General features: G+C 44.1%; 1 protein-coding gene across 1 annotated transcript in view; it reads left to right on the top strand.

Moving 5' to 3' along the window:
* Window positions 1–25,803, top strand: part of PLEKHB1 (pleckstrin homology domain containing B1) — a 36,107-nt gene that overhangs the window by 616 nt on the left and 9,688 nt on the right. The window contains exons 2-4 of the mRNA XM_077451217.1: window positions 7,725–7,779; window positions 12,039–12,191; window positions 14,856–14,958. Coding sequence (XP_077307343.1) covers window positions 7,743–7,779; window positions 12,039–12,191; window positions 14,856–14,958 — 293 coding nt within the window. The 5' untranslated portion in view covers window positions 7,725–7,742. The remainder of the gene's footprint in view (window positions 1–7,724; window positions 7,780–12,038; window positions 12,192–14,855; window positions 14,959–25,803) is intronic.

Raw genomic sequence — 25,803 nt, 5'->3', positions numbered from 1 at the left:
CTTGTTGGTCCAAATTTTAATGTGAGTTTGAGGTCCACAGACCAAGTTTACACAGGCATTCCCTGAAATCACGGCCGTAATATTGCGTGGCTTTCAAGTCGTGGTGGTGTGAAGGGGGGGGGGGGGGGGTGGCTTACTGTTATTGTTGGGAACATGAATGGTTGGTCTTTTGTTGTAGCCGACATACCGTAAGGCTCTGTTCACACTGCTGCGATTTAGGATGTGAGACCCCCGCCCCGCAAGTGTGAAATTCCATGTTCATCAATGAGCGCTGTCTTATTTGGCACCCCTGAAATTGCTCTGACTTTAGAAAAGGTTCCTGTACGGCGACGTCTATCCCGCTTGTGCCCATAGACTTTAATCAAAGTCACATCCAAGTCTGATCGTCTCATGTATTTATGTGATTTGGATATGACATTACAGGAAGGTTACCCAGGCATTCCCTGGAAGTCGCATCAAATTAGGACTCAAGTTGTCAAGTAGTCACCTGGTAGAGTTGCAGTAGTGTGAGCTCAGAATAAAAAAAAAAAAAAAAAAAAAAAAGAGAAATCTGGGCTATGTGATTCCCCTACCAGAGGACCCCGCTTAACCACTTCTGCCCCGGAAGGGTGTTTTTTTTTTTTTTTTTTTTTTTAAGCGATAAGGCACTGTATTGTATTGATTTAACTGACAATTGAGCAGTCGTGCAACGCTGTACCCAAAGAAAATTTTATTTTTTCTTCCACAAATAGAGCTTCCTTTTGGTGGTATTTGATCACCTCTGCGTTCTCTCTTCCTTTTTTTTTTTTTATTTTATTTTTTTTTTTTTTGTGCTATAAAAAAAAAGCACAAAAATTTGGGGGGGGGGAGGAATAAATAAAAAGAACTTATGCTATAAAACATCCAATGAAAAACGTAAAAAATCTCTTCATCCATTTAGGCCAATATGTAGTCTGATTTTTGTGAAAGGGGGGGGCGGAAATACCAATAAGTGTAAATTGGTTAATGCAAAAGTTATCATGTCTACAAAATGGGGGATATTTATATGGCATTTTTATTTTTACTAGTAATGGTGGCAATCAGCCTCTTCCCCCTTCTCCCTTCCTTTTTTTTTTATTTATTTTTATTTTTTTGGGATTGCGGCAGACAAATCGGACACAAAATTACATTTTGTGTGGACCAGTGACACCAGTACAGTAATCTATATATATATATATATATATATATATATATATATATATATATATATATATATATATATATATATATATATATATATATATATATATATATATATATATATATATATATATATATATATATATAAAAAAAAAATGCAGTCTCACTGTACTAATGCCACTGGCAGGGAAGGGGTTAACATCAAGGGGCAATCAAAGGGTTAAAGCGGAAGTAAACCCATCCATAAAACACGTGCCGGAAGTGTAACACTCCCATTGGTCGTGCTCTCAACCAAAAACTGTCAAACCATCCAGTGTCTGGTGTCATAACTGCATCACGGCAGTTGTAGATTAAACAGAGGCAAAGATGGCCGCTTCCTTGGCTAAAAAAACAATAGGAGGGTTTACTTCCACTTTAATCACTTCAACCACGGAAGAATGTACCCCCTTTCTGACCAGAGCACTTTTTGCGATTTGGCACTGTGTCGCTTTAACTGACAATTGCGTGGTTGTGCGACGTGGCCCCGTGCCACCCAAACAAAATTGACTGTTTTTTTTTCCTCACAAATAGAGCTTTCTTTTGGTGGTATTTGATCACCCCTGCAGTTTTTATTTTTTGCGCTATAAACAAAAAAAAAGCGCCAATTTAAAAAAATAAAAATAAAAAAACCCACAATATCTTAACTTTTTGTTATAGTAAATATCCCAAAAAATAAAATTGCGCCAATTTTGAAAATAAATGCATTATTTTTTGCTATAATAAATATCCCCCAAAAATATAAAAAAAATTATTTTTTTTCCCTCAATATGTATTCTTCATGTTTTTGGTAAAAAAAAAAATCGCAATAAGTGTTTATTGATTGGTTTGTGCAAAAGTTATAGTGTTATAATATATAGTGTATATATGGGGTTCATGCCACTAACCAGCAATTTAAAGGTGGATGGGGTGAGGTTTGATTACTGTCTCTAACCATGCAAGAGGGGAGGCTTTAACACTCCTGCCACTGACCACCAGTGAAAATAGGGAAGTTTAATATTACTGCCACTGTCAGGTTGTCTTGTACCTGACTGATGAGCCCTGGTAGAACAGACAGGATGCATGGGGGTGCAGAGTGGTATGAGAGCCTGGCGGGTTAGTTGCTGGAAGGGCGGCTCTGGGGTCCCAGATGTGATAGAGGCTGGCAACAGGAGCACCCGATATTCACACCCAGAAGTTGGAGCCAACAGTCCGTACACAGTCCAGGGTTAGTGGATTGTAAAGGAAGCCGGCAGGCTGGTAGATGCACAGACAGGTGATGCTGGAGCAGGGCAAACGGGTCAGATCACAGGCTGGGTCAACAGGCGGGCAGCGAGCTATCAGAGGAGCAGGCAGGTTCCAAGTCAGAGGCAGGCCGAGGTCAGGTGCAGGCAGAGCGCAAGGAGAGTCCAAAGGTCAAGCCGGGTCATTCAGGAGATCAAAACGCACAAGGCAGGCAAACGGGAGCAGGGGTCACAGGGAGCTGCAGATCAGACGGGCATCCAATGTGCATCTCCAGTTTAAGTAGGCCGTCTGACGCCAAGTGGCATGCGCCAGAGTGGCCAACACTGCGTCTTCTACTGGAACTTTCCTGACAGCTATTGACCACCAGTGCTGTGGGTTGTTATTATTATTATTATTATTATAATTATTATTGTTCACTTTTTTTTTTTTTCCGAACTCTTCCCCCCCCCCACTAGCAGTTGGCAGACGTGGCATGTAGCTTCTCGTTTCATTTACGGTGTTCCTCCTAATTTTTCAATTCATTGGCACCATATATAATTTTAAAGGAAAGCGCGGCACAGTGGTGAAGTGGGTAGCTCTCACCTAGCAGTAAAAAGGGTCGCTGATTCAAATCCCAACCACGACACTACCTGCCTGGAGTGTGCCTGCGTGGGTTTCCTCCGGGTACTCCAGTTTCTTCCCACTCCCCAAATGCTGGTAGATTCATTGGCTTCTGTCCAAAATTGGCCCTAGTATATAATTATGAGTTGGTGACCTTTGGATTGTGGGCTCCTTGAGGGTAGGGACTGATGTGATGTGTGGAGCGCTGCATAAATTGATCGCGCTATATGGGTACCTTTTTTAAATAATATAATAGATGAGCATCTTAATGAGACACAATGTACAGTAATGGGGACAAGTGCAGACACCCACACTCACTCAGGTTGAACTGGATGGACTGGTGTCTTTATTCAACCTTACTAACTATGTAAACTATGAGGTTTTGCAAACTTTCCTCCATTCCAACGCCAAAGCATTTCCAGCCCCCATTCATTGCCCTGGCTGGGATTCAGTTCTGGGTCCCTTTTGGCTGCTCTGTCCTCTGTGGCCAATGTCTGAGCTAACCAGCTGCAAAGTTGCTGACGTGGTGTGCTGGGATATGTAGTTTGCCAATATCTAGACCGCCAATCCCATTATGTTAACAGCGCATGGATGCTTGTGGTATATTAAATAACTTTGCTGTTAGATCAAAGTTAATCAAATTCAATTTCTTGTCATTATAAAAAACACTCAGAGCGACAATGAACGCTGACCCTGATCGCATTGCCATGAAAGTGAATTAGCTTCCCTACAGCTACAATATCAGATGTCAATTTCTACAAATTTTAATAATTAGCAGAGTGCTGAGTCTGTTCGGAAAGAAGGGTGTTTTTTTTTTTTTTTTTTTTTTTTTTTTCCTCCCTCCTCTTATGCTGTATCAGCAAGGGAGAAGGGCAATCAAACTTATGAACGTGCATATAGGGGAGAAGAGCAAAGGGACAACCTTTGTCTACTGTTGGTGCTCATTTATTGTCCAATCCATAGGCTGAGTTGCCCTACATAAAGATGGACTAGGCTATAAGAAGATTGCTAAGACCCTAAAACTGAGCTGCAGCACGGTGGCCAAGACTATATACAACAGTTTAACAGGACAGGTTCCACTCGGAACAGGCCTCGTCATGGTTGACCAAAGAAGTTGAGGTCACGTGCTCAGCGTTGTATCCAGAGGTTGTCTTTGGTAAATAGATGTATGAGTGCTGTCAGCATTGCTGCACAGGATGAAGGGGTGGGGTTCAGCCTGTCAGTGCTCAGACCATACGCCGCACACTGTATCAAATTGGTCTGCATGGCTATCGTCCCAGAAGGAAGCCTCTTCTAAAGATGATGCACAAGAGAGCCCCCAAACAGTTTGCTGAAGACAAGCAGACTAAGGACATGGATTACTGGAACCATGTCCTGTGCTCTGATGAGACCAAGATAAACTTATTTGGTGTCAGATGGTGACAAGCGTGTGTGGCGGCAACCAGGTGAGGAGGACAAAGGCAAGTGTGTCTTGCCTACAGCCAAGCATGGTGGTGGGAGTGTCATGGTCTGGGGCTGCATGAGTGCTGCCGGCACTGGGGAGCTACAGATCATTGAGGGAACCATGAATGCCAACATTTACTGTGACATACTGAAGCAGAGCATGATCTCCTACCTTTAGAGACTGGGCCGCAGGGCAGTATTCCAACATGGTAACGACCCCAAACACACCTCCAAGATGACCACTGCCTTGCTAAAGAATCTGAGGGTAAAGGTGATGGACTGGCCAAGCATGTCTCCAGACCTAAACCCTATTGAGCATCTGTGGGGCATCCTCAAACGGAAGGTGGAGGAGCGCAAGGTCTCCAACATCCACCAGCTCTGTGATGTCATCATGGAGGAGTGGAAGAGGACTCCAGTAGCTATCGGTGAACTCCATGCCCAATGGAGTTAAGGCAGTGCTGGAAAATAATGGTGGTCACACAAAATATTGATCCTTTGGGCCCAATTTGTAAATTTTCACGTAAGGGGTGTATTCGCTTTTGTTGCCAGTGGTTTAGACAATAATGGCTGTGTGTTGAGTTGTTTTAACCACTTGATCACTGGGCACTTAAACACCCTTAATAAGCAGACCAATTTTCAGCTTTCGGTGCTCTCACATTTTGAATGACAATTAGTCATGCAACACTGTACCCATATGAAATTTTTGTATTTTTTTCACACAAATGGAGCTTTCTTTTGGTGGTATTTAATCACAGCTGTGTTTTTTTTTTTTTATGCTATAAAAGAAAAGACCGCAAATAAATAAATAATAATAAAAAAAAATTATTTTGTTTCTGTTATAAAATTTAGCAGATAGAGTCCACAAGCTATGGTGCCAATAAAATTGATCACACCTGAAGTACTGACGGCCTATCTCATTTCTTGAGACCCTAACATGCCAGAAAAGTACAAATACCCCCATATGATCCCTTCTTGGAAAGAAGACATTCCAAGGTATTTAGTAGGAGGCATGATGAGTTTTTGAAGTTGTGATATCTTTTTTTTTTTTTTTTTTCTCCCACAATTCTTTGCAAAATCAAGTTTATTTATTTTCATAAAATTGTCATATTATCAGGTTATTTCTCACACACAGCATATTCATACCACAAATTACACCCCAAAACACATTCTGCTATTACTCCCGAGTACGGCGATACCACATGTGTGAGATGTGAAAGATGATGTTGCGCTGAGTAAATAGATACCTAACATGTTACCCTTCAAAATTGCACACGCTCGTGGAATGGTGCCAAACGTCGCTACTTAAAAATCCCCATAGACAACGCTTTAAATTTTTTTTTTACTAGTTACATGTTTTGAGTTTAGAGGAGGTCTAGGGCCAGAATTATCGCTCTTACTCTGACGTTTACAGTGATACCTCACATATGTGGTTTGAACACCGTTTTCATATGTGGACGGGACTTGCGTATGCGTTTGCTTCTGCATGTGGGGACAGGGGCGCTTTAAATTATTATTATTTTTTTTTTTTTTTTTTTTATTCATTTTACTTTATTTTAGTTTGACACTTTTATTTTTTTTTTATTTTTTCCCAAAAAATAAATTTTTTTTTGTTCACTTTTATTCCTATTACAAGGAATGTAAACATCCCTTGTAATAGGAATATGGCATAACAGGTCCTCTTTACATTGAGATATGGGGTCAATAAGACCCCGCATCTCACCTCTAGGCTGGGAAGCCTGAAATAAAATAAAAAAAGATACTGGCTTTGATCGTATTGGCGAGTCGGTAGAAGCACCGGGAGGGGGACGTCCCCTCTCGCCTCCTGTAAGAACGATCAAGCAGAGGAACAGCCGCTATGATTGTTCTTATAGTGTAGTGAATCGCCGACTAAAAAAGCTGATATCTGAATGATGCCTGTAGCTACACCCTTCATTCAGATATCCCCGCACAAAGTCAAGGACGTCATATGACGGCCTGTGGGCGGGAAGTGGTTAAAATGCTCTTCCCTCCCATTTTATTTTTTATTTTTTTAATTAAACACAAAAGTTATCCATTTTATACAATATTTCTAACACATAACATGTACATACCCAAAATGGATTCTCCTACTCCTCCTGAGTACAGCGATAACACGTGTGTGACTTCCCCCAGCCTGGCAACATACAGAGGCCAAGTACAGCCGAGCATGGCTGGTTATTGCAGAGTATCACCGGGTATTGCTGGGTATGGCAATTTATGGCAGAGTATTGGCGGGGCATTGCTGGGTATTCCAGGGAATTGAGGTGTTAATTGTCAGTGAGCAGCTTTGTGGGCACTGCAGATCCAGCCCACAGTGCTGCTGACACCGATCTCTGCCCTCCACTGTACCGATCAGTACAGAGAGGGGATGGAGGAACCGGCGTCATAACATGATGCCGGTTTGTTTACAAGTGATCACTCCGTAATTTGACGGAGTGATCACGTGGCAAACAGCCGCGGTCAGGGATGCTCTCGAGTGCGTGCCCCAGGGGGTGCGCGAGAGCGGAATTCTGGGAGGACGTCATATGACGGCCTCGCAGAGTTAAGCAACCGCCCTGTAGCGATCATTCGGGCCGTCAAATTTACACTGTTATACAAGCTGTACACTCACTACTTTACATTGTAGCAAAGTGTCATTTCTTCAGTGTTGTTACATGAAAAGATAGAATAAAATATTTACAAAAATGTGAGGGGTGTACACACACTTGTAAGATGGAGTATGTGTGGTGTGTACATTTTTATTTTTTTTATTTTATTTTTTTATTTTTTTTGTACTGGGTAGAAATATTTAAAGAAATACTTCATTCAGCTGTTTAAAATTCCCTTTTCTGGTAGTCCCACCCATTATATAGCAAGGATCTAGTGCCCACTTATCTGATTTTTGCTCCATCCCCAGAATGTAGGCAGGTCCTCATGTACTGGTGTCACTACTGCATTCCACATAATGACATTGGCGCGTAGCGTGGGACCTTATATCTTACACTACCAGGACTGTTCATTGCTGAGGATTCTTCAACAAGCTTGGCAATACAGCAAAGGGTGGTGGGGAAGGCTTATATTCCAGGCTGGATTTTATTAAACATTTATATGGTTTAAATTGAAAATTGCATGAACGAAACACTGGTTCTCTTTAAGGTGGCAAACTAGTCGCATGAAGACTGCTGGATTTATTGTTTTCCCCCAGTTAATCTTTACCATGAATTGTGTCTGGCTTCATGTAGATCTAATCTCTGTTCCTCTTGCAGACGATCCTGCGGTTGGAGATGGCTGTAGTGAAGAGCGGCTGGCTCTGGAGACAGAGTAAGTGGACTAAAATTATTTTACTGCATCTTATAGCGGCACAGTGGTGTAGTGGTTAGCGCTCTCGCCTAGCAGTAAAAAGGGTCGCTGGTTCGAATCCGAACCATGACACTACCTGCCTGGAGTTTGCATGTTCTCCCTGTGCCTGCGTGGGTTTCCTCCGGGTACTTTGATTTCCTCCCACACTTCAAAGACATGCAGGTAGGTTAATTGGCTTCTGTCCAAAATTGGCCCTAGTGTACGGGGACCTTGGATTGTGGGCTCCTTGAGGGTAGGGACCGATATGGATGATTGATGTACAGGGATGGGGAAAATTGTAGACACTCACTCAGGTTGAACTGGATGGACTGGTGTCTTTATTCAACCTTACTAACTATGTAACTTTATAGCCTCTGAAGACTGTAGTAGCTTGGTACCAACTTTGTATGGTCTGGAGTATGTGTGTTCTGGTTAGCCAGGGCAAGAGAAGACACCAGGGCTGGTTCTGTGCAGTACATGTAAGTTCTGTAGTTTGTACAGTCGGGACAACCATCAGAAATTTTGAGGCCCCTTACACAGCCTTATGCCGCGTACACACGACTAGACTTTTCGAGGGACTAGGTCCGACAGACTTTCCGAATGAACGGACTTGGCCACACACAATCGCATCAAAGTCCGACAGATTTGAATGTGATGACGTACGACTGGACTAGCATAAGGAAGTTCATAGCCAGTAGCCAATAGCTGCCCTAGCGTTGGTTTTTGTCCGTCGGAACCAGCATACACACGAACGGATTTCTCGGTCCGGCGGAGTTCCGGTGGAAATAAATGTAAAACATGTTCTATTTCTAAAGTCCGCTGGATTTTTGGCAAGCAAAGGTCCGATGGAGCCTACACAAGATCGAATTGTCCGACGGACTCGTTCCGTCGGACCTTTGCTGTCAAAAATTCTGGTCGTGTGTACGCAGCATTAGGCTTGGGCTTCCACCTGGGCCTGACCACCAACATTCTGTTTTCATAGGCAAGATCTCTGAGAAGTACACATTTCCTAGTGTAGCAGAATCTAGCAGTGTAGTCTAATAAGAACCTTTTGAGGCCACAGGCCACTGACATCCTTCAATATGTAGTGGGTTGTGAGGCATAGTGGGTGCAAAGATGGTGAAAGTCATTGGGCGCCAGACACTTCTTGAATGCAAAAGAGGTTTTATTTCTTTTAACAGTCCTTTTTAATATTTCGCAAGGGAAAGAGGGTAAGGGACAGGACACCCTTAAGTGGTTGCAATTTCAATAGGCAGACTCCAACATCATTAGGAATACAGCCGTACAGGGAAAGGCCCCAGCAAGGTGCCACTACTTCTGCATGTGCAGGTTTGTTGTCATCTATGGCAACAGTATTTAACCGCTCCTAACGCAAAGTTCAACAGTTCTCTCAGCTTCACTACAATGTCCACTTGTAGCTCTTCAGCCCCTTGAGCTCCTAGTCTCTCACTGGATTCTCTAATGCACTGATTCCGAATCCCGTGAACTCCTCAAGGCTTTTGCGGTGGTATCTCCCTCAAGCGTCACCCACACTTCCCTGCTGGGTCCCTAGCTTGGCACTCCAGATACTTCTCAAGCTTCACCCCTGCTGACCAGCTCGGTCCCTGGCTTGACACACAAGGCTCATCTGCAAGCGTCGCTTCCATTGGTTGGGGTCCCTGGCTTGATCACCAACTGAAGTTTCCCAATTCTCCACCGTGCCTGGATGGTGAGAATGTTACTCCGGTACTTGCTTCAGTTACTCGCTGTGGTCCCATGCAAAGGTGGTTGGTCCCTTAGTGGTGACAGCTTCCCTTCTACCTCCAACCCCGACAGGTTCTCTGGCCAGCAGAACCGCCACTTTTGGTTGGACTGCAAGCCGCAGTCCCAACCCTGTGCTGCCCTCTTACTTCTGGATAGGCCCTCACACAGCCTGGCAGCCAGATGTGCCCAGGATGGGCCCAATCTCAGGCCTAGCAGCCTGGGGCAAACGACATGCATCCACCCAGACAGCAGTCCGGGTGGCACACAACGCAAGTCACCTGACTCCACCCAAATATATAGGTTCTCCAAGCAGGCTAAGAGATTCAAGAAAACCCCTGCCCATTGGCTAAGATATCCCATATACCCATAACTTGACCTTGAAATGCCCTTCTCACGTCCAATGCCACCAAGTGCCTGGCCACCTAGTGGCAGAAGAGAAAGTACAAAAAGTCCAAACTAAGGGAGTAATCAATGGATCTCTAACAACGATCTACGGTAGCTATTCCTGACAAGGAATTTGGTAAGGAGCTCCCTGACTAAACCCCAGGGCGCTACATTAGCATTTATGTAATCAACATGGGAGAATATATCTGATATGTCCACTCTAATGGATAATTCATTGTAATGTCAGGATTTATATAACACCAGCAATTTGCGCAGCGCTTTACAATATTAAAAAGGAGACAATACAGTTACAATACAATAAAATACAAGGATTAAGAGGGCCCTGCTCAGAAGGGATTACAATCTAATGGGGTGGGGCAGGTGGTACAAAAGGTTGTAACTGTGGGGAATGAGCTGATGGAAGTGGTAGGAGATTAGTCGGAGATGTGATAGGCTTCCCTGAAGAGATGAGTTTTCAGGGATCGCCTGAAGGTAGCAAGAGTAGGGGATAGCCGGACCAGAGGAGGTAGTGAGTTCCATAGGGTGGGAGAGGCTCTGGAGAAATCCTGAAGACGAGCTTGAGAGTAGGAGGTCTTGAGATGAACAGAGGGGACGATTTGGGTGATATTTGGAGACAAGATTGGTGATGTAGCTCGGGGCAGAGTTGTGAATGGGTTTGTATGTTGTGGTTAGTATTTTGAATTTAATTAGCTGGGTGATTGGGAGCCAGTGTAGGGATTGGAGGAGAGGGTTGGCAGACACTGAGCGGTTGGTAAGGTGGATAAGTCTGGCAGCAGCATTCATGATGGACTGAAGAGGGGAGGAGCCTATGGAGAGGCAGGCCAATGAGAAGGAAGTTGTAATAGTCAAGGCGAGAGATAACAAGGGAGTGAATGAGGATCTTGGTAGTTTCATTTGTTAAAAATGGGCGAATTTTAGAGATGTTATGGAGGTGAATTCTACAAACGTTTGACAATGATTGGACTTGGGGCTGAAATGACAAGTCACAGTCTAGGGTTACACCTAGTACCCTGGCGTGAGGGGAGGGCCTGATGGTTGCATTGTTGATTTTGATGTAAAAGTCATGGAGGGGGGCATGTGCAGGGGGGAATATTAATATCTCAGTTTTAGAGAGGTTTAGTTTAAGGAAGTGGTGTGACATCCATGCTGATATGTTAGTTAGCAGGTTAGTAATGCGAGAGGAGACTGAAGGAGTGAGGTGAGGAGTAGACAGATAGATTTGGGAGTCATCGGCGTATAAGTGGTATTGGAAGCCGTGACTTGCTATCAAGTGACCAAGGGAGGAGGTGTAGATAAAGAGAAGGGGTCCAAGAACAGAGCCTTGGGGGACCCCCACAGAAAGAGGCAATGGAGAGGAGGATACAGAGTTGTAGGTGACACTGAAGGAGCGCTGTGATAGATAGGCAGAGAACCAGGAAAGAGCAGAATCTCGGAGGCCAAAGGAATTTAGTTTGAGGAGCGAGTGGTCAACAGTATCAAAGGCCTCAGAGAGGTCCAGTAGTAGGAGTATGGAGTACTGGCTGTTGGTTTTAGCCATTAGTAGATCGTTGGTGAGTTTTTTTTAGTAAGGGCCGGTTCACACTGGGGGCGAAGCGAGGCGACACGACTTGCCTCGCCGCGACCTGACAAGTCGCCCCCGTTCTGTACAATGGAACCGTTCTGAGAGGAGCGACTCGAGTCGCACCGACTCAGAAAAAAGGTTCCTGTACTACTTTTGGGCGACCTCGGGGCGACTTGCATTGACTTCTATACAGAAGTCATTTGCAAGTCGCCGCTGAGGTCGCGGCAGGTCGCGGCAAGGCAAGTCGGTGTCGCCTCGCATCGCCCGCAGTGTGAACCGGCCCTAAGGCAGTTTCTGTGGAGGGCTACGAGTGAAAGCCAGACTGTAAGGGGTCAAGAAGGTTATTTTCACTGAGTTAGGAGCTAAGACGGTTGTAGACTAAGCGTTCTAGAAGTTTAGAGGTGAATGGGAGCAATGAGATAGGTCTTAAGTTGTTCAGGTTGGTGGGGTCCAGAGAGGGTTTTTTAAGTATGGGGGTGATCTGCGCAGTATCTTCTGGAAGACTAAACCTGTACAACTGCTCACCCCACAGGTTCAGTTTTGCGCCGTTGGAAGAAGCACTGGTTTGACCTGTGGATGGACGGAGGTCTGGTCTATTATCCTGATGACAATCGAGAGAACATAGAAGAAAGAATACCACTAAGATTTACCTGTTTGAATGTTCTGTCGGGGCAGGAGTGTGGCGGTGAGGCTCTTGTCATTACCTCTAGTAGGTGCTGCCCAAAGAAACCTACTCTATTCTCTTTCACAGTTTTTTTTTATTCTTTCACTGTTTAATGTCTTCTGAGGGTCAGTCAACCCAAACTGATTTCTGTTCTATCTCTCGGGGACTCTATTGATGAGATCTCTATGCTTAGTTCCCAGGTCTCCATTTACTGTGCTTAAAATTAGGGGTTTCCAACATCCCAACATGAGTTCCTGGCTCTGCACACCTGTTGTGCCCATTATGAGGGGTTCCGACCATCCCTCAGCTGAGTTTCCAGATATACACACCTGTTGTGCCCATCATGAGGGGTTCCCAACATCCCTGAGCTGAGTTCCTGGATCTGCACAGCAGCAGTGCCCATTATGAAGTGTCTGCACCATCCCTGAGTGGAGATCCCAGGTCTGCACACCTGCTGTGCCCATTATGAGGGCTTCCTACCATTCCTGACCTGAATTCCAGGGTCTGCACACCTGCTGTGACCCTGATGAAAGGTTCTCTCCATCCCTGTGCTCAGTTTCCAGATGTGCACACTTGGGTTTTCCCCCCCTTTTTAGAATGGGTTCCTACCATCCCTCAGCTGAGTTTCACACACCTGCTGTGCCCATTATGAGGGGTTCCCACCATCCCTGAGCTGGGTTCCTGGATCTGCACAACAGCAATGCCCATTAGGTGTTTCCACCATCCCTGAGTGGAGTTTTTGGGTCTGTACACCTGCTGTGCCCATTATGAGGGGTTCCCACCATCTGATGTGCACAACTGCCGTGCTCCTTATAAATGGCACTCGCCATCACTTTGGAGCCCCTCATAATGGGCACAAGACATGTACTGACCCGGGAGCTCAGAAATGTCTTTTTATTGTTGTCGGGAACACCCAAACCCTCCCAGGTAGACAAGAGCAGATCAATACCAAACCCTGACCTTCATTCAGCAAAATATCCTTTTAATAAAGACAGCAGGAAATAAAAAAAAAAAAAAAAAAAACTCAAATGCATAGCAACCAGACTTTAGGGGTCTTTTCCCTAGAATGTGCTCTTGTTTAGCTGATAAGAACCACATATGCTTCCTTTTTCAATGCATATCCGTTAGTCAGTCCTACTATGATCCTCATAACTCCCCACATTTACAGCATATGGTTATAAAAAATGTTTAATCTTTGATCTGACCGAAGTCACCTCCCTACCTCACCCTGTAACTGGACCGTAAGCGGAAAAGCATCAGACTGATTAGCTCATCTGTCACTCTACTCTCTGCTCCTATTAGCAAGCTCCTTACACTGCAGCACAATTGACTGGCTCATTTGTGCTGCTTCTCCCTCCCCATCTTTGAGCTTTGCTGTACAGACAGCTAATAAATCAAATTCAGATTAAATTTCTTGTATTGTAAAAAAAATAAAAAATAAATTGTAATTATGAAGAATTGGTCAACTTTTTTGGATGAAGTGGTCATATGACTCTGGCCGCTCCTCCCACCACCATCATCTTTTTGGGTGCTGGGGGCAAGTAGTGGGCTGATGTAAGGGCAGTATGGCAATGGATTTTTATTTAATTTTTTTTTTTTCTTATAATATTATTATATTAATTTTTTTTTTTTTTTTTTTTTTTTTTCTCCAAACTTGGTGAGGCTCCAGCTAGGATAGGGTGACCAGACATCCCCGGTTTCCGGGGACAGTCTCCGGGTTGAGGACACTGTCCCCAGACCAAGTCTGTCCCTGGTTTTGTCCGTGGATTGGATTTGAACAGGGACTGGGGCAATTTCAAAGACAGTCCGTGCAGAATAAAAAATCAGAATTGCACACCTCCGCTCCGCCACTCCTACTAGCTTAGGGGGGTGTATTTTATTTTATTTGTATTTTTATTTTTATTTTCATTATCTGTGCCCCTTTCTGATGATGATGTGCTGGTCGGAGCGGAGGGAATATTTCTTCAGTTTCGGGCGCAGGCCCATTCAGCTCCGCTCACACGTTGTTCTGCCTTGGCTCAAGTCCCGGCCAGCCACCTGCCTGCTTACCTCCTTGCCTTCCCTGGCAGAGTGATATTCCTCTGCTCCCCACACAGTAGTAGCTGGGGCCTAGAGAGGAAGACTTGACACACTGTGAGGCGGGCGGTGGTGGCGCTAGGCAGAGAGTCGCTGATCGGCGCCATTACCAGTATCCCCGGATTTAATTTTAAAAATCTGGTCACCTTAAGCTAGGAGCTCCTGTCAATCAAGGAGATCAGGGGTGAGAGGGACGTCAACCAGACCAACCATGGAACTACAGGCACACATTTGTGTAGGCACAGCATCCTGTAGCTTGGATTAGAAGTTAAAGGATGTGAACTGACTACCAGAACCTACTTCTGTGCTGCTGCACTCTGGAGAACCTATAGCCCTGCATTGGATGTTAGGATCGCGAGAGACCATCCACTGCAGGAATATAGGGGAGTAGAGGACAGGGCCTGCTGCCAGGAAGGCAGAGGATTGGGTGAGAAAAGTGCTTCATGCGCCCCCTAGAGCTAAACAAGCATTAACTTTGCAAAGTGGGGTTAGCCCCACTACAAGGGAGCATTTGTTTTCCCCGGAGATGGACTTTAATGGCATATTGGTAATGCTGGTTAAACACCCTTTTTACAGGGCTTAATGTCATATTGCATGTCCCTTCTGCAGAGCTCCAGCCACCGGAGGGAAGCACCCAGGACTCCTTAGTCACCGTAGAATTCCAGGATCGCTCCAAACTTCTACTCTGTGCAGAGAGCGAGGACGACGCAGTGTAAGTAGCCAGCCGGTGGCAGAAGAACGTCACCTTAACACAAAGAGTTTACAACCTGCATTTTATGATGATGTTAAAGAGGCCTATTTTTAAAACATTTGATATGCGAAGCCCTCAAACATTCCCAATGATCTCACAAATGATCACTGTGTGTGTGTGGGTGTATAATATGTTTATTTCCTATGATCATCCGCTCCACCTACTGGCCATAATGTGGTTTCACTACCTGATTAAGGTATTTAGGGAAAATATCACAATATAGATACTAGATGGAGCTGACTTAACCACTTAAGGACCAGGCCTCTTTTTCAGACTTGGTGTTTCCATGTTTAACCACTTAACAACCGCCCATTGCCGATTAACGGCTTTAGGGCGGTTGTTTAACTCTGAGAGGCCGTTAATTAACGGCCTCCCAGAATTCTGCTCTCGCGCGCCCCCTGGGGCGCGCACTCGAGAGCATCCGTGACCGCCGGGTCCACAGGACCCGGCGCATCACGAATCACGGTAAACGGCCGCTCAGCGCGGCCGTTTACCACGTGATCGCTCCGTCAAATGACGGAGTGATCACTTGTAAACAAACCGGCGTCATGTTATGACGCCGGTTCCTCCCTCCCCCTCTCTGTACCGATCGGTACAGCGGAGGGGGAATAGATCGGTGTCAGCAGCGATGTGGGCTGCATCTGCAGTGCCCACATCGCTGCGCACCGAAATTTAACCCCTCAATTCCCTGCCAACACTCTGCAATAGCCTGCCATTACTCTGCATTACTCTGCAATACCCCCATTACTCTGCAATACCCCCATTACTCTGCATTACTCTGCAATACCCTCATTACTCTGCAATACCCTCATTACTCTGCATTACTCTGCAATACCCCCATTACCCTGCATTACCCTGCATTGCCCTGCATTACCCTGCATTGCCCTGCATTACCCTGCATTGCCCTGCAACGCTCTGCATTGCCCTGCAACGCTCTGCATTGCCCTGCAACGCTCTGCATTGCCCTGCAACGCTCTGCAATGCTCTGCAATGCCCTGCAACGCTCTGCAATGCCCTGCAACGCTCTGCAATGCCCTGCAACGCTCTGCAATGCCCTGCAACGCTCTGCAATGCCCTGCAACGCTCTGCAATGCCCTGCAACGCTCTGCAATGCCCTGCAACGCTCTGCAATGCCCTGCAACGCTCTGCAACACCTTGCAACGCTCTGCAACACCTTGCAACGCTCTGCAACACCTTGCAACGCTCTGCAACACCTTGCAACGCTCTGCAACACCTTGCAACGCTCTGCAACACCTTGCAACGCTCTGCAACACCTTGCAACGCTCTGCAACACCTTGCAACGCTCCGCAACACCTTGCAACGCTCCGCAACACCTTGCAACGCTCCGCAACACCTTGCAACGCTCCGCAACACCTTGCAACGCTCCGCAACACCTTGCAATACCCTGCAACACCTTGCAATACCCTGCAACACCTTGCAATACCCTGCAATACCCTGCAACACTCTGCAATGCTCTGCAACACCCGCCAATACCCTGCAATGCAATACTCTGCAACGCCATACTCTGAGATACCCAGCCATAGTCGGTGATACCCTGCAATACCCAGCCATAGACATCCCCCCCCTCCCGCCGCCCTCCGGTGCTTCTATCGAATCGCTAATACGATCAAAGACAATCTTTTTTTTTTTTTTTTTTTTTTTTCAGGCTTCCCAGCTTAGAGGTGAGATGCGGGGTCTTATTGACCCCATATCTCACTGTAAAGAGGACCTGTCATGCCATATTCCTATTACAAGGGATGTTTACATTCCTTGTAATAGGAATAAAAGTGATCAAAAAAATTATTTTTGGGGAAAAAAAATGTCAAACTAAAATGAACAATAAAAAAAAATGTTTTTTTTAAAGCGCCCCTGTCCCCATGTGCTCGCATGCAGAAGCGAACGCATACGTAAGTCCCGCCCACATATGAAAACGGTGTTCAAACCACACATGTGAGGTATCGCTGCGAACGTTAGAGTGAGAGCAATAATTCTAGCCCTAGACCTCCTCTGTAACTCAAAACATATAACCAGTAAAAAAAAAATTTAATTGTCGCCTATGGGGATTTTTAAGTAGCAACGTTTGGCGCCATTCCACGAGCGTGTGCAATTTTGAAGAGTGACATGTTAGGTATCTATTTACTCAGCGTAACTTCATCTTTCACATTATGGAAAAATTGGGCTAACTTTACTGTTTTTTTTTTTTTTTTTTTTTTTTTTAAGCCCAAAACTGTTTTTTTTTCCAAAAAAAAGCATTCGAAAAATTACTGCGCAAATACCGTGCGAGATAAAAAGTTGCAAAGACCACCATTGTATTCTCCAGGGCGTTTGCTAAAAAAACATATATAATGTTTTGGAGTTCTATGTAATTTTCTAGCAAATAAATGATGATTTTTACATGTAGGAGAGAAATGTCAGAATTGTCCTGGATGCTCCAGAACACCTGATGGCGCTCCCTGCATGTTGGGCCTCTGTATGTGGCCACACTGTGTAAAAGTCTCACACATGTGGTATCGCCATACTCGGGAGTAATAGCAGAATGTGTTTTGGGGTGTAATTTGTGGTATGCATATGCTGTGTGTGAGAAATAACCTGATAATATGACAATTTTGTGAAAAAAAAAAAAAAAGTAAAAAAAAATCTTGATTTTGCAAAGAATTGTGGGAAAAAATGACAACTTCAAAAAACTCATCATGCCTCTTACTAAATACCTTGGAATGTCTTCTTTCCAAAAAGGGGTAATTTGGGGGGTATTTGTACTTTTCTGGCATGTTAGGGTCTCAAGAATTGAAATAGGCCGTCAGTACTTCAGGTGTGATCAATTTTCAGATATTGGCACCATAGCTTGTGGACTCTATAACTTTCACAAAGACCAAATAATATCCACCAATTTGTACTTATTTTTACCAAAGATATGTAGTAGTATAAATTTTGGCCAAAATTTATGAAGAAAAAATTACTAATCTGCTAAATTTTCTAACAGAAACAAAGAAAAATTCATTTTTTTACAGAATTTTCGGTATTTTTTCCTTTATAGCACAAAAAATAAAAAACCCAGCGGTGATTAAATACCACCAAAAGAAAGCTCTATTTGTGTGAAAAAAAAGGACAAAAATTTCATGTGGGTACAGTGTTGCATGACTGAGTAATTGTCATTCAAAATGCGAGAGCACCGAAAGCTGAAAATTGGTCTGGTTATTAAGGGTGTTTAAGTGCCCAGTGGTCAAGTGGTTAAAACAGTTTTTTTTGCTAGAAAATTTCTTAGAACCCCCAAACATTTTATATTGTTTTTTTTTCTAACACCCTAGAGAATAAAATGGCGGTATTTAAATATCCTTTTTTTTATTTTATTTTTTTTCACACCGTATTTGCGCAGAGGTCTTACGCACTTTTTTTTTTTTTTATTTTTTTTTATTTTTTTTTTTTTTTATAAAAACATAAGACAACAGTAAAATTAGCCCAATTTTTTTTTTTTAATATTGTGAAAGATAATGATACGCCGAGTAAATTTAGCACTCGTGGAATGGCGTCAAACTTTTAGCCTCAAAAATCTCCATAAGCGACATTTAAAAAATTCTACAGGTTGCATTTTTTTGCGTTTACAGAGGAGGTCTAGGACTAGAATTATTGCTCTCGCTCTACCGATCACGGCGATACCTCACATGTGTGGTTTGACCACCGTTTTCATATCTCATATGCGCTCGCTTCTGTGCACAAGCTCGTTGTGATGGGGTGTTTTTAACCACTTGCTTACTGGGCACTTAAACACCCTTCCTGCCCAGACCAATTTTCAGCTTTCGGTGCTCTCACACTTTGAATGACAATTACTCAGTCATGCAACACTGTACCCAAATGAATTTTGTGTCCTTTTTTTCCCACAAATAGAGCTTTCTTTTGGTGGTATTTGATCACCTCTGGGGTTTTTATTTTTTGCGCTATAAATGAAAAAAGACCGAAAATTTTGAAAAAAAACGCATATTTCTTTGTTTCTGTGACAGAATTATGCAAATTATTAATTTTTCTTCATAAATTTTGGCCACAATTTATACTGCTACATATCTTTGGTAAAAATAACCCAAATTAGTGGATATTATTTGGTCTTTGTGAAAGTTAGAGAGTCTACAAGCTGTGGTGCGAATCGCACAAAATTGATCACATCTGATGTACTGGTGGCCTATCTCGCTTCTTGTGACCCAAACAAGTCAGGAAAGTACAAATACCCCCCAAATGACCCCTTTTTGGAAAGTAGACATTCCAAGGTATTTAGTAAGAGGCATGGTGAGCTTTTTGATGTTGTCATTTTTTTCCCACAATTCTTTGCAAAATGAAGATTTTTCATTTTCTTTATTTTTCTCCACAAAATTGTCGTCATTGTAATAGGTTATTTCTCTCACGTGGCATGTGTATACCACAAATGACACCCCCCAAAAAATTCTGCTACTCCTCCTGAGTATTACAATACCACATGTGTGGGACTTTTTCGCAGCCTGGCCACATAGAGAGGCCCAACATGCAGGGAGCGCCATCACGTGTTCTAGGAGCATAAATTACACATCTAACTTGTTGACTACTTATTACACTTTTGAAATACCAGGACAATGACACGTGACACTGATGACAGATGGCACTGATACGTGGCAATGATGACACTTATACGTGGCACTGATGACACGTGGCACTGATGACAGATGACACTAATATGTGGCACTAATACGTGGCACTGATGACACGTGGCACTGATGACACGTGGCACTAATATGTGGCACTGATGACACGTGGCACTAATGTGGCACTGATGACGCGTGGCACTGATGACATGTGGCACTAATACGTGCCACCGGTGACAGATGGCACTAATACGTGGCACCAATGACACGTGACACTGATGACAGATGGCACTGATAAGTGGCATTGATGACACGTGACACTGACAACAGATGGCACGTGACACTGACAGGTGGCACTGATGACAAATGGCACTGATACGTGGCACTGATGACAGATGGCACTAATACGTGGCACTGATGACAGATGGCACTATGTGGCACTAATAACACGTGGCACTGATGACAGATGCCACTTATACGTGGCACTGATGACAGATGGCACTGGGGACAAATGGCACTGACAACAGGTGGCACTGGGGACAGATAGCACTGCGGGCAGGTGGCACTGGGGTGGGGTGGATGGCACTGGGGCGGATGGCACTGGGGCAGGATGGCACTGGGGCAGGATGGCACTGGGGCGGATGGCACTGGGGCGGATGGCACTGGGGCAGGATGGCACTGGGGGGGGGGGGTGGCACTGGGGGAGGATGGCTCTGGGGGAGGATGGCACTTTTTATTAAACTTTTTTTTTTTTTACTTTTTTTTTTTTTTTTCTTTTTTACACTGACGGCTGCTGCAGCCGTTCTTCTCTCCCCTCTCACACGCTGTCTGTGTGAGGAGGGAGAGCGGCGCTGAGAGATGATCTCATATGTTTACATATGAGATCATCTCCCATTGGACACGCCGATCACGCTGTAAACGGCCGCTGTGATTGGCCGTTTACAGCGATCTGTGTTTGCCTGTCCCCGGGGGACACGGCAAACACAGAACTTCCGCGATGCGCGCCCGCGGCGGCGCGCATTGCGGAAGTAAACACCAGGCCGTCCAGGGACGGCCAGGCACGGGAAGCCGCCCGCCCTAAGGCCGGCATTCGGCTATAGGGCGGGCAGGAAGCGGTTAAAAAACACTTTTTTTTTTTTTCCTTTATTTTAATTGATTTTATTTTTACTGTTTAAAAAAAAAAAAAAATGGATCCCTTTTATTCCTATTACAAGGAATGTAAACATCCCTTGTAATAGAAAAAAGCATGACGGGTCCTCTTACATATAAGATCTGGGGTCAAAGTCCTCAGATCTCATATTTGGACTAAAATGCAAAAAATAAATAAATAAATTTAAATGACATTTAAAAAAATATATATACCTTTTTTAAGAGGTATGGGCGGAAGTGACGTTTTGACGTCGCTTCCACCCTCCTATGGTATAGAGACGAGTGGGGGCCATCTTGGCCTCACTCGTCTCCATACCCAGCTAGGAAAAGGACCCGATCGCCTCCGCCGCTACCGGCGGCTCCGGTAAGTGGCGGGAGGGGGGTTGGCACCTCTCCCGCCGCCGATAGCGGTGATCTCATGGCGAATCCGCTGCGGAGACCACAGTTATCGTACAGACGACCAGTGCCTGAAGAGATGGATATCTCGGTTGTGGCACCAGCTGCTGCCGTTACGGAGATATCCCTCTTCAAAAATAGGGCGTACATCGGCGTGCGGCGGTCGTTAAGTGGTTAATTTTACAAGGAAATTTCTCCAGCATGCAGGAGAAATGTAAACATTGCCGTTGCTTGAACCAATGGCAGCATTCGATCAGTGGTTTACAAAAGTGTTTTTCTTCCTTTTTTTTATTTTATTTTTTTTTCAGTTATATATACAGTTGTATTCATAAGTTTACACACCCTGGCAGAATTTAGGATTTTCTTGGCCATTTTTCAGAGAATATGAATGATAAACACAAACATTTCTTTCACTCATAGTTAGTGTTTGGTTGAAGCCATTTATTATCAATCAGCTGTGTTTACACTTTTTTTTTAATCATAATGGCAACAGAAACTTCCCAAATGACCCTGATCAAAAGTTTACATACCCTGGTGGTGGTTTCTTTTTCTGATAACATGCACACAAGTTGACACAAAGGGGTTTGAATGGCTATTAAAGGTAACCGTCCTCACCTGTGATCTGTCTGCTTCTCATTGGTGTGTGTGTATAAAAGATCAATGAGTTTCTGGACTCCTGACAGACCCTTGCACCTTTCATCCAGTGATGCACTGATGTTTCTGGATTCTGAGTTATGGGTAAAGCAAAATCATTGTCAAGGAATCTGCAGGAAAAGTTAGTTGAACTGTATAAAACAGGAAAGGGATATAAAAAAGCTATCCAAGGAAATTAGAATGCCAATCAGCCAGCACCAGGCTCAATGTTTTTGGGGGTCCACAAATAACTTCAGGTGAAATACAGGACTCTCTGAAAACCATGTGGTGTGGCTGTTTCAAGCTGCACAATAAGGAGGCACTTGAAGAAAAATGGGCTGTATGGTCGAGTCGCCAGAAGAAAGCCGTTACTACGCAAAAGTATCTCTCTTACAATACACCAAACAGCACAGAGACAAGCCTCAAACCTTCTGGCACAAAGTCATTTGGAGTGATGTCAACAAGGCCTATGATGAAAGGTCCACCATCCCTACTGTGAAACACGGTGGTGGATCACTGATGTTTTGGGGATGTGTGAGCTACAAAGGCACAGGAAATTTTGTCAAAATTATTGGCAAGGTAACATGCTGGAGGAACATTTGCATTTATCAGCCAGGAAGCTGCACATGGGATGTACTTGGACATTCCAACATGACAATGATCCAAAACACAAGGCCAAGTTTACCTGTCATTGGCTACAGCAGAATAAAGTGAAGGTTCTGGAGTGGCCATCTCAGTCTCCTGACCTCAATATCATTGAGCCACTCTGGGGAGATCTCAAACGTGCCGTTCATACAAGACAGACCAAGAATTTACAGGAACTGGAGTTTTTTTTTTTTTTTTTTTTCCCAAGAGGAATAGGCAGCTTTACCATCTGAGAAGATAAAGAGCCTCATCCACAAATACCACAAAAGACCTCAAGCTATCATTGATGTTAAAGGGGGCAATACACGGGATTAAGAACTGGGGTATGTAAACTTTTTTTGGTCATTTAGGTAGTTTATGTTGTCATAATGCATTTAACCACTAGGAGTCCGCGCTATAGCCAAAAGACAGCTGCAGAGCGGACACCAATTGCCGGGAGGCTGCCCTTGGATGTCCCCCTGTTTATTTCCCCTTTGCGTGCCGCTGTGGGCGCTTATCCGGGAAATTCTGTGTTGGCTGTGTCCATTTAGCACTCGATCTGAGTGCCCAATGAGACATGATCTCATATGTAAACATGAGATCCTCTCTCATCGCCGGCTCTCCCTCCTCGCGCAGAGACGGCGTGTGAGGAGGGAGCACAACCTCTGGCTGCAGAGTAAGTGAAATAAAAAAAATAAATAAATAAATAAAAAAATAAAAAAGCAAAAAAAGTGGCACGTATCTGTGCCATCTGTCATCGGTGTCACGGTGCTCCAGGGCTTTCAAAAGTGTAATGGGTAGTCAACAAGTTAGATGTTTAATTTATGCTCCTAGAACACCTCATGGCGCTCCCTGCATGTTGGGCCTCTCTATGTGGCCAGGCTGTGAAAAAGTCCCACACATGTGGCATCATAATACTCAGGAGGAGTAACAGAATTTTTTGTTTTGGGGTGTCATTTGTGGTATACACATGCCATGTGAGGGTAATAACCTATTACAATGACAATTTTGTGGACATTTTTTTTTTGTTTTTGTTTGTTTTTTTTTTTTTTTTTTTTTAATAAATAAAAAATCTTTAATTTTGCAAAGAATTGCGGGCGGGGGGGGGGGGGGGGGAATTACATCAAAAACCTCACCATGCCTCTTACTAAATACCTTGGAATGTCTACTTTCCAAAAAGGGGTCCTTTGGGGGGGTATTTGTACTTTCCTGGCTTGTTCGGGTCGCAAGAAATGAGATGGGTCGCCAATACATCAGATGTGATAAATTTTTATTTTTTATGACTTGCACTACAGCTTGTAGACTCTCTAACTTTCACAAAGACCAAATAATATCCACTAATTTGGGTTATTTTTACCAAAAATATGTTGCAGTATTAATCGCGGCCAAAATTTATGAAGGAAAAAAATAATTTGCAAAATTTTTATCACAGAAACAAAGAGAAATGCGTGTGGGGTTTTTTTTTTTTTGTGTGTGTGTTTGTGTGTCAAAAAATAAAAAAAACTGAAATTCCGATCGTCTGTAGCAATTCCGACGCGCCAAATTCCTACGCATGCTTGGAAGCATTGAACTTGATTTTCTCGGCTCGTCGTAGTGTTGTACGTCGCCGCGTTCTTGACGATCCAAAGTTCAGCAAACTTTTGTGTGACCGTGTGTATGCAAGCCGAGCTTGAATGTAATTCCGTCAGGAAAAACCATCCAAGATTTTTTTCCGAAAATCCGCTCGTGTGTGCGGGGCATAAGACTTCCATGATCCGTCCAATTTGGAGATCTTGTTTCTTGCAATGGGATAGTGGCGATTTTATTCCTGGTGGAGCTCACCTTAGTCAGCACGCAGTAAATTTAGGACAGGAGGATTATGGGTAGATCTTGCCAGTTGGCCGTAGTGGAGATTATGGAGAGTCTCTCGGTTCTTGGCTGTGTGATATAACCTCACCCCGCCTGACCTGAGCGAACCCGTCACCCTGGAACTGACTACTTGCGTAAGCCGGGGGTTTACATCATGGCCAAAAATCTGACTTGGGCTACAGGGGGCGGGGGTTCAGATTTAATGGCCACTCTGCCCAACATAAGTTTGCGTTTTTATATAAATGTGAAAAATACATGCGTTACATACAGTATTGTGTATAAAATGAATTGTATAAAATTTTATATACACCTCCAAATTGATCTATAAATTAGAAGAAATGAAAGTAAAACCTCATTTTACACTAGTGGTTGCGGAGGGGTGGTAAAACCATGCTTCTAAACTTCGGTTTTTATCGCTTCCTAACTGACTGCATGTTGCTGTATGTTGCGACCGCGATAATTTGCAGCACTGCAGAAATGATCCACACATCTGCGTTCAGCTGGCGGTTTCGCCCGCTGAATGTAACTGTACGGGGGGGGGGGGGTGCCCCCTGCAACTGCCCACAATGCACGCAGTTGCGGTCCACTAGTGTGGGTTTCAAGGGGTTAAAGCAGGCCGTACCACTCCTCCTCGCCACCTCTCGCATGCCATCTTGGGTCAGCCAGAGTCTATTTTAAAACCCTGGCTCCCCGGGTTTGCGTATGCGGATTGCTCTTCAGTGAGGAATGCGAGGTGTAAATTTAGATCGTAAAGCTAAAATTAATTTGATCATAAATACGGTGCCTTGAAAAAGTATTCATACCCCTTGACATTTTGTCATGTTACAAACATAAATGTATTTTATTGGGATTTTATGTGATGGACTAACACAAAGTGGCACATAATTGTGAAGTGAAAGAAAAATGTTTAAATGATTTTCCAATTATTATTATTTTTTTTTTTTTCAAATAATAAATATGGGAAAAGTGTGGGAGGTACATTTGTATGCCCCCCCCCGGAGTCAATACTTTGTAGAACCGCCTTTCACTACAATTACAGCTGCAAGTCTTTTTGGGGGTGTCTCTACCAGCTTTGCACATCTAGAGAGGGACATTTCTGCCCATTCTTCTTCTTTGCAAAATATCTCCAGCTCTGTCAGATTGGATGGAGAGCGTCTGTGAACAGCAATTTTCAAGTCTTGCCACAGATTCTCAATGTGATTTAGGTCTGGACTGTGACTGGACCATTCTAACACATGAATATGCGTTGATCTAAACCATTCCATTGTAGCTCTGGCTGGATGTTTTGGGTCGTTGTCCTGCTGGAAGGTGAACCTCCGCCCCAGTCTCAAGTCTTTTGCAGACCCTAATGCTGCGTACACACGACCAAACTTTCCAGCAGAAAAGGTCTGGCGGAATCATTCCATCGTGTGTGTGTGTGTGTGTGTTGTGTGTGTGTGTGTGTGTGTGTGTGTGTGTGTGTGTGTGTGGGGGGGGGGGGGGTGGGGGGGGCTTCATCTGACTTTTTTATTTATTTTTTCTTCAAAAATTCAGACGGACCTAGAATTTGAAA

Source organism: Lithobates pipiens, unplaced genomic scaffold (assembly GCF_037356315.1).
Source record: "Lithobates pipiens isolate NorthernLeopardFrog02 unplaced genomic scaffold, aLitPip1_a1.2 Scaffold_23, whole genome shotgun sequence".
Classification (NCBI taxonomy): Eukaryota; Metazoa; Chordata; class Amphibia; order Anura; family Ranidae; genus Lithobates; species Lithobates pipiens.
The sequence above is the reverse complement of the archived record's forward strand: the minus strand, read 5'-3'. Positions and strand labels throughout refer to the sequence as shown.